This window comes from Spinacia oleracea, chromosome 1 (assembly GCF_020520425.1).
Source record: "Spinacia oleracea cultivar Varoflay chromosome 1, BTI_SOV_V1, whole genome shotgun sequence".
Lineage (NCBI taxonomy): Eukaryota > Viridiplantae > Streptophyta > Magnoliopsida > Caryophyllales > Amaranthaceae > Spinacia > Spinacia oleracea.
This window is the reverse complement of record NC_079487.1, coordinates 132,860,749-132,869,940: the sequence shown is the minus strand read 5'-3', so window position 1 is coordinate 132,869,940 and position 9,192 is coordinate 132,860,749. Positions and strand designations below refer to the sequence as shown.

The following is a 9,192-nucleotide window of genomic DNA, read 5'->3' as shown; positions in this document are numbered from 1 at the left end:
TTGTTTTTAGATGCTAATTCAATTTCGCTTACTATTTGAACTTCTTTTTACGTCAACTTAGTTGGTCATTATTTTCTATTTGTTCGACGTTATTTCATGATTAATAACGGCAAGAAATTGAGTCGTCGTAATAAGTTAACGACGGACGAAGTATATTGTCGTTAATAAGTAACGACGAACACATGATTTCGTCGTTTAAAATTCACGACGAACATCGTCGTTATAACTAATAACGTCGGAAGCTGTTACGACAAAACCAACGACGAACTTGGTTCGTCGTTAAAGGTTTTAACGACGACTTTTTGGCCTTATAACGACGAAAAAGTTCGTCGTTATAAACCCTTTTTCTAGTAGTGGGATTTCTGCTCGCAAGGAGGTTGATGTTGGGCTGACTAGTGAGAGTGATGGAGCTCTTCGTCCTGCAGATATTTTGCTTTACTCATGGGATGGCGGTCTAGATGTGTGTGTTGACTTGACTGGGTCTTCCCCTATGACGCAATCGGGGTTGTCAGGATTCGTTCCGGGTCGGGTCGTGGCGGTTGCAGCGCAACGGAAGCAGGATAAGTATGCGGCACGTTGTAGGGCTTTGGGTTACGGTTTCTTTCCTTTTTCCTTCTCTTCTTTTGGGGAATTAGAGAAAGGGGTTGTTTCTTTGCTGAAGCGGGTCCAGACGTACTCCAGGGCTCAGGACATTGGGGCGCGGGCAGCTGCCCACATTTTCAGCAGGATCGGGTTCGCCATAGCTAGAGGAGTGGGGGCCCAGATTGTATCTCGGCTCCCCTCCAACTTCTTGTAGTTCACTTGTTCTTTGTAGCTTATTAAGCTTGTAACGTTTTGGTGTTTTCCTATAATAATAATAATAAAAATAATAATAAAAAAAAAAGTACAGGTTCTTCTTCGTGAGGTCCTCCCCAGCGCTAATTCTTCTTCGCACCGCCATGGCTAGAGGTAGGGGACGACCCAAAAAAGCAACAACCTGCACCATCAACATAGAAGACGAAATCGGCATATCTTGTACATGAATATATCGACATCTTTGGGCTGTCGTACAACCCCTAATGTTCCAATTTCACCGTTGCGAGTTCGATTAATGGATCGATTGTTGGTGATGCTGATGAACAATCAGTTAGAGGGGCCGATTATCTCTTCTAGGCACAGTTTGGTGATGGAGATGGAGCCAATTTCAGAAATTCTAATCGCAAAGCAGCCTTCATTTGAAGATTTTTTTTTTTTTTTTAATTATTCCAGTAATTTGCCGCACACAATTGGCTGCACCATATCATGGTGTGCCGCTCAGAAATGGGGGCAGCCACCATGGCTCAACTGCATATCTTGGGCGGCTGAGCCATGGTGGCTGCCACAGTGCCACCATTTCTGAGCGGCACACCATGGTATGGTGCAGCCAATTGCGGGCGGATCTATTTATAAAAAATAAAAAATTAATTTTAACTATTTTGTTTATAATTTCGATATTATAAAAAATATTTCCCAATTTTAGAATTTCAAATATTTTCTGAATTTTTTAATGAAATTAAATATTAGAATTGAAAAAAAAATTGTAAGAATTTTTTTAAAAAAATACAAGTCAAAATTTGAAATTTACTTATTATTTTCAATTTATAAAAAAAAATATGAATTTATTAACAATTTCTTTATTTTTTTAAAAAAAATCTTTGTTAAAATTTATTAATTTCATTTTTAGGTAAAGGGTATAATTGTCACTTTACTAGTAATACGCGGGCTTTATTAGCGAAATAGGACGTCAATTAAAAACCCCTTTTTTTTGGCTCAATTTCAATTCCAGTCTTTATTTTTCAGTTAAATTCAGTTAATCCCCGGAGTTAACTAGCTTGCTAACCTATTAGCACGCAATTAAGTGATAGTTCACTTTATCGCATGTTGTTATGCATAATTATTGTTAATCTACTCCACAGTTGAGAACTGAGACTTGAGAGGAAGAACATCACACTTCTTCATACATACTCCAACTCCTAAACCCCCTCCAAGTCTCTAACTCTCTACACTCTCAGCAATTGTGTGGATTGCCCTTGGTCCAATTCTTTGGAGTCCACTAGTGCTTTGGGCTCAGCCCACCACCTGTGATACGTTGAGCTAGAAAGCCCAGGCCTATTTCACAAACAAAATAAATAAATTAAGGCAAATTTGTTAAAAAGGACCTTTTATAATCCAAATTTTGCGAGAAAGGACCTTATATATTTTTTTTTGTGAAATAACACCTTAATGTAAATTTTTTTGCGAGAAAGGACCTTATATTAATTTTTTTTTGTGAAATCACACATTAATGTAATTTTTTTTGCGAAAGACAACCAAGAGTAAATTTCCGGCATTGACTGAGTTTTTTCCGGCCATTGACTTGCACGTGAGAAGCACGTATGGCATTATTTTGCTAATCACACCCAATTTTCCTCCAAAATTCTAAGCTTTAAAACCTAAAGTTGAAAAGAAAAACCGAAATAAAATCAAGTTTGAAAATTCAAGAGTCAGGAAAATCATTGTCTTTAGCCAACGTAAGCCACACGTGCTGCTCACGTGCAAGTTAATGGCCGGAAAAGCTCAGTCAATGCCGGAAACATTCCTTAGGTCCTTTCTCGCAAAAAAAATTACTTTAAGGTGTGTTTTCACAAAAAAAATTATATAAGGTCCTTTCTCGCAAAATTTGAGTTATAAAAGGTCCTTTTTGGCAAATTTGCCATAAATTAAAGCATGAGTAAACTTCTTTTGTCCAACCAATTATTTTTGTATCGTTTTTTTTTCACTAAAAAAGAGAGAGTCTACTTAACAAGTCCAACGGGGTTCCACCTTAAAACTGTTTGTCAATAAGGGGAATAGTCCATCGGCTTTATTAAGTGATTAATTCTCTCATTTTTTTAACAATGTAGAACACTCACATGTGTTGTTTGGAAAGATTTGCTTCAACACTTCCCCTCACGTGTAACTGTGTAAGGTCCCTTTTTTTTAGTTCGGTCACATGTGATGTTTCATGGGTCAGAGCGCGTTTCTCGACACTCTCACCCGTGACATTTTACTTTGACCTAGAGTATTAACGGTCCAAGGTCCAAGTCATAGACCTGGCTCTGATCGATACCATGTTAAAGTACAGAGAATATTATTCTCATTAATTTCTCATTAATAGATCTCGGACAGATTAAATAGATCTCATTAATTTCGATGCTTATTTATAACAATTAGTAAGAAAACAAGAAAGTAAATGAAAATGCAAATGCCATATATATATATAGGAAGACTTCTCAATGGCTCGTTCTTCGTAGTTAAAAACGAAAGGAATTAAACAGGTAAATTCCGTCTACATCATTTGTCATAAAAATACAGGAAATGATACTTCCGATCCGTTGGTTGTTTAGGTATCAGAAGTAGACTTATTGAAGGTTTCTCCAGTAAAAAAGAGGCCTGGCTCGAAAACAACAGCCATAGGGTATGTGGCATTAACACCCAATATCTGTCCAACATAATAGTCATAAACAAGACCAATACCTCCACACACAAGATCACTACTACAATGTTTGATCATATAACCAACCTCTTTATTATGACGTTCAATGGTGAATTTGATGTGCGAAAGAATCTTGGGCCGAACAACTCCGATCTCTACCACCCATTTGGCACCATCACTACCACTACGGACCACCTCCCAGTTACTATTTCCGTACTTTTGTACGGCCAAAGTACTGAAATTGACTTTGATATTGGAGGAAATACTTATTATAGTAGATGATTTTGAGGGGTTAATAGTGTCGAAATTAATAGGGTCGCCAAAGTTTGTGCGTTGCTTTAACTGTTCCACGTAGTACTTAGGGTACTTTGGCCATTTTGGGAGGCGTTTCCATGTAAAACCGCCTCCTGTGGCCTTTCCGCTAGTAGGCACGATATAGTAATTCTGCCCGGCTTTTAGTGGCTTTCCGTAGGTGTCTAAGACGGCGGTTGTCTTGCCGCCATTGCCGGCGACGGCGGCGGCGGTGGTCATTTGAATGGAAAGGAAGAGGAGTGTGGTAGTGATTACTAACGCCAGGAATTGGATAAGGTGTTTCATTTTGTGGTTTTTTGTATTAATCTCTTTGGTAGTAGGTTGAGGTTCTGTATTCTACGAGCTCATGGCTTTAATTTATAGACAATGGTCGAGTTGCTACGTACGCGTACTCCCTTCGGAGGAAGTCCAAATACATACCTGACATGTATTTGCAAAAACATGTCAACCCCAAATAAAAAGGTAAATGTAAATGTTAAATATTTTTGGGGGGAAATGTATAACGGAATTGTAAATTTGTAAAACGGGGTGGTGACTTGGCATTGCTGGGTTGGTATTGGTATTACAAAAATGGTACTAAACTTTTTTTAAATGAAATTCATTTTCCTTAAATGGTACTCGTTTTGTACTAAATTTTATAAAGTGGTATTAATATCACAAAAATGGTGCTAAATATTTTAAAATGGTATTCATATTACAAACGGGATTCAAGTTGGCAAACGGGGTTGACTATTCAACAATTTCAAAATGGATGGGAAATTACAAACAAGCCCATGGCATGTATTTCATAATACATGCCTGGCTGCGATTTTGACGCCCTCCTCCCTTCGTGCTTTTTCAACCACGGTTGCTATACGCAACCTTCAATTACTTTGGCGCACCCCTGTAAAAAACCAGAAATAGCCTTTTTAATTCTTTGGTTTCTGTATGAAATAGTTAACTATATTTTGTTCAATCTGTATGAAATAGTTAACTCTATTTTGTTCAATCTGTACGAAATAGTTAGTTCCACTATGTTCGATCTATACGAAATAGCTAATTATGTTTTGTTCAATCTGTACAAAATGGAAGTGTATATTTCATATAAGTTACATGAAGTGACTCGAAAAAACAGAAAAAACGGATATTACCTCAATTCCAAGGTCTTCCAAGTCAAAAAAATCGTCCATGTCAATCCAAATACGTATTATAATTTTATCACGTACACGTTACACTAAAAAAAATCAAGTTTATGTAAACAAAAATAATAGGGGAAAAGGTTGAGAGAAAACAATAAAAGTGGGAGTTAGATTTTTTTTTTTCAGAATGAAACAAATGAAAGAAAAAAGGGTTGCGTCAAGTAAAATCATGCTGCATTTAGCAACCCCCTTTTCACCTCTTGTGTACGTAGTTTTTAGCGCAATTTGGATTATACATCCGGGTGCACAATGCTCATTCTGCACCCTGTTGAACATTTATTGGAAATCTAATGAATATTGAGAACGATTCCAATTAACATGTATTAGTGAAATATTTAAACTATATGTTCTATGAATTTGAACTATATGTTCATTGGCTATATGTTCTTTGGGTGTGAACAATATGTTCTTTGTAAAACAGGGTGCACAGTGAGCATTGTGCACCCGGGTGTTTAAACCATATTTTGATTTTTTAGAAGTGATAACTGATAAGTTGACCGACATTTTTTTTTGTGTTAGTACCCGGTTCACCTTTATGGCTAATCCGAATTCGAGCCAATTCTGCGTGGTTAGGTTCCAGTCCCCTCCCAATTGTTATTGCGGGGGTTCGAACACAGATTCTCTCTATCAAGTTCAACCCTAATCACCACTAAACAACCAAACAATTGGTATATGTTGACCGACATAAGTATTAAGGATTGTATTTGTGTTCTGGGTTGTGGTTAATTATATTCTCTTAGGTAGGTGTTTCAGAGCTTTGATTTATAGACAAAGAGTTGTTACGTGTACTCCTTTCGTGATTTTTTATAAGTTACTCCTTCTAACTTTGTAGGAGTCACATGCTGACCGTCACAAGTATTAACGAATGTGAGTTGATTTTCTTATAATAATGATGCAAATGGTAGATGGGTAAATTTTTTATTTTTTGGTGATGATAAAGGTCGCAAGTTGCTACAACATTTTAGTTGTCGCAATCTTACGTGTCGGATTCTATTTGATACATATAGGCGTCATGTAGATCATGCGTTATCAAAATATTTTACCAAACCAATATTTTTACTATGAAAATATTTAAATAAAGTAGTCGGTATAAAAAAAGAAACAAATATTTATATATTCATATTAATTTAGAATATTAATTTAGAATATTAAAATTTTCCTACATTTTTTATAACATGTATAATAGGTTAAATATTTTAGTTTCCAATTACGCTCATTAAACATAAGTATGTCATGTCATCATTGTGGCACAGATTAAAGATTTCAAGTTGGGACCTTTATTGATTATTTTAGTTTATTTTAATACGGAGTACTTGATAGTGAAATAATAAATTATTATGAGAAATGATGATGTGGGTACATATTTGGGAACCATAGAAAAAAGATTTTAAATAATTGGGGAGTGCAGCTGGAAATGGTACATATAACTCCCAAAAATAATACGAAGGGAGTACATTCTATTTCATTTTTATAAGTTTTACATTAAAATATTATACCTAAAATCACCGCTCACCCATTATTTTCCCATGGATCTCATTGATATTATAAACTAAATTAGGTCCCGTACACGCACGGTTATTTAAAGATTATAATTGATCATCTTTTTTAACTGAAATATTTATCTCTTAAATTTATTCCGTAATTAATAAATCTCGAACGAACTCATTTTATCATACAGTTCACAATTTTCGCTCTATTACGTATTATATATTTTATATGTTTAATATGATGATTTGACCAAATTAAATATTTGATATGCTTAATATAAACAAAATATTGAGTAAGAATGTTTTCTATTATTGATATGACGATCTGACTAAATATTACAAAAATTGTCTAATAATGTCATATTTAATAATCTTACTAGATTAGGTCCCATGCACGCACGGTTATTTGAAAATTATTAATTGACCATTTTTTTTAACTGAAATATTTATCCCTTAAACTTATTGCGTAATTAATAAATCTCGAACATACTCTTTTTGTCATATAATATACAATTTTTTCTCTATTACGTATTATATATCTTATATGTTTAATATGCTGATTTGACCAAATTAAATATTTGATATGCTTAATATGAATGAAATATTGAGTGAATTTTTTTTTTATTATTGATATGACGATCTGATTAAATATTACCAAAAAAAATTCTAATATGTCATATTTAATACTCCGTAATCCTATTTTTTTTTTCTATTTATAAACATTTATACAAAAGGAGAGAAAATAAAAATAGAATAAAGTAATTTGTTTTTTTAGGAAAGGGTTTTTGGCGGGAAAAAATAGCACCAAGAATTGACACGTGTCATTCCTATGTCTCTTTTAGTATATAGTAATAGATAATTTTTTCTATTTATAAACATTTTTACAAAAGGAGAGAAAATAACAATAGAATAAAATAGCTAGGTATATTGTTTTTAGAAAAGGATTTTTAGCGGGAAAAAATCGTACCAGGAATTGATACGTGTCATTCCTGATGTCACTTTTAGTATATAGTAGTACTCCCTCCGTTCCTAAATAAGTGTCACATTTGGGCTCCGGCACGGTAATTAATTAAATTGTAAAGTGTGTAAGAGTTAATGATTGTGAATGTTTTTTTTGGGGAAGGGATAAAGTATATAATTGTTTAATTGAATAAAGTACAAATAAAAGTGTATGTGGGGATTGAAAAGGGGAAAAGTGTAAAATGTGTAAGTAAAAGTAATTATAATTTATAGAAAAGTGGAAAAAGTGTATGAAAAAGTGTGAAAAGTGTATGGAAAAGTGGGAAAAGCACATGTTCAAAAATAGAAATGTGACATTTATAAGGGAACGCCAAAAATGGAAATGTGACACTTATTTAGGAACGGAGGGAGTAATAGATAATTGTCCACCAGTCCATTTCCATCATTACTAAAAGAAGATCAATTTCACTTTCCTTAATTTTTATAGTGGTCAACGTAACACATATTTAATGTGCTTTAACAGTACAAATAATTATTTTTTTATTTTTTTTATTTTTTTTTGACAAAGGCTAAAAAAAAATATTATTTAGATAGTGAAAGAAACGTCGGTTCTTTAACTTGTACTCCGTAGGACCTAGCCTTGCTTAATTATATTCACGTGTTACACGCACAATTGGAATTGTACGAAGAAATTGAATTTGGGTACAGTCTACAGTAATGTACCCATGTGATTCAATTCATGTGCACCTTCCTGTTACACAATTAGCAAAGGACAAAGCCAAGTAAGGTTAAGGAAATTGAAGAAATGATGAACAAATCAGGCCCGTTCCTGAGTTTTGCGGCCCTAGGGCGAAATAAGGGTTTAGGGCCCTTTCGAAATGATATGTCTAATAGCTAACTGAAATATATCGTTTCATTGTTGAGGAAAAAAAAGATGCATAAAATTTTTCGTCTAATCCGCTTCTAGAATCCCCCGGCCTGCTCTAAGACATTGTAAATTATTAGTAACATAGATAATCACTTAAGTACGGTATTAGGTAGTCAATATGAATTTATTTTTTTTGATTCAAATGAGGAATAAATCCAAAGATAAAGAAAAATACAAAGAAACAAACTTAAGAACAAGAACTAACGCACAATTAAGGAGGAATTAAACGTGGATGAGCCACATTTCTAGCGTCCTCTCCTATAATCCTACCAAGTTCAGAAGGTGCAAAAGAAAATATATAGTTGTCAATGTGATGAGCTGCTCCATGGTTTACAAGCCAATCCGCTGCTCTATTACCCTCTCGATAGACATGGGTAATCTTAGTTATCCATGAGGGACTATCTATCAATTCCAAACACTGCTTGAAGATATAGGTTTATTATTAGATACAAGAAAATAGATTTATTTTAGTACGGAGTAGTTCTTTATTCTTGTTTTCAATAAATAAAGTTTGAAATTTCATTTTTCAATACTTTCTAACATAGACTCATAGTCCATCATACAGGTAAACTCGCCTACAACTATTACCTTAATTACAACTGAATATTAAAAGTTAAACTAGATGTCAAGCATACAAACAATATAATTAGAAAATGAATTCCTCATAAGTAAAAGTGAATTAAAAAAATAACAAGGTAAAACGTAAAACAAAAGAAAACAAAAATAAATTGAGCGAAAGAGAGGGTGGAAAGTTGTTAAACAAAAAACATAGTTGCAGGCATGAGGAATCGAACCCGCAAAACCCCAGTAATATTCCACCGCTTTTCCACTAAGCCAAAGGTTTTTGTTTTGATA

General features: G+C 34.1%; 1 protein-coding gene across 1 annotated transcript; it reads right to left on the bottom strand.

Moving 5' to 3' along the window:
• Positions 1-3,379: 3,379 nt before the first annotated feature.
• Positions 3,380-4,003, bottom strand: LOC110785638 (sporamin B). The gene has a single exon (XM_021990125.2). The coding sequence runs from the start codon at positions 4,001-4,003 to the stop codon at positions 3,380-3,382; it is 624 nt and encodes a 207-aa protein (XP_021845817.2).
• Positions 4,004-9,192: the final 5,189 nt, after the last annotated feature.

Excerpts from the sequence above, each read along its gene's own strand:
- LOC110785638 (XM_021990125.2), bottom strand. The coding sequence starts at position 4,003 with ATGACCACCGCCGCCGCCGTCGCCGGCAATGGCGGCAAGACAACCGCC.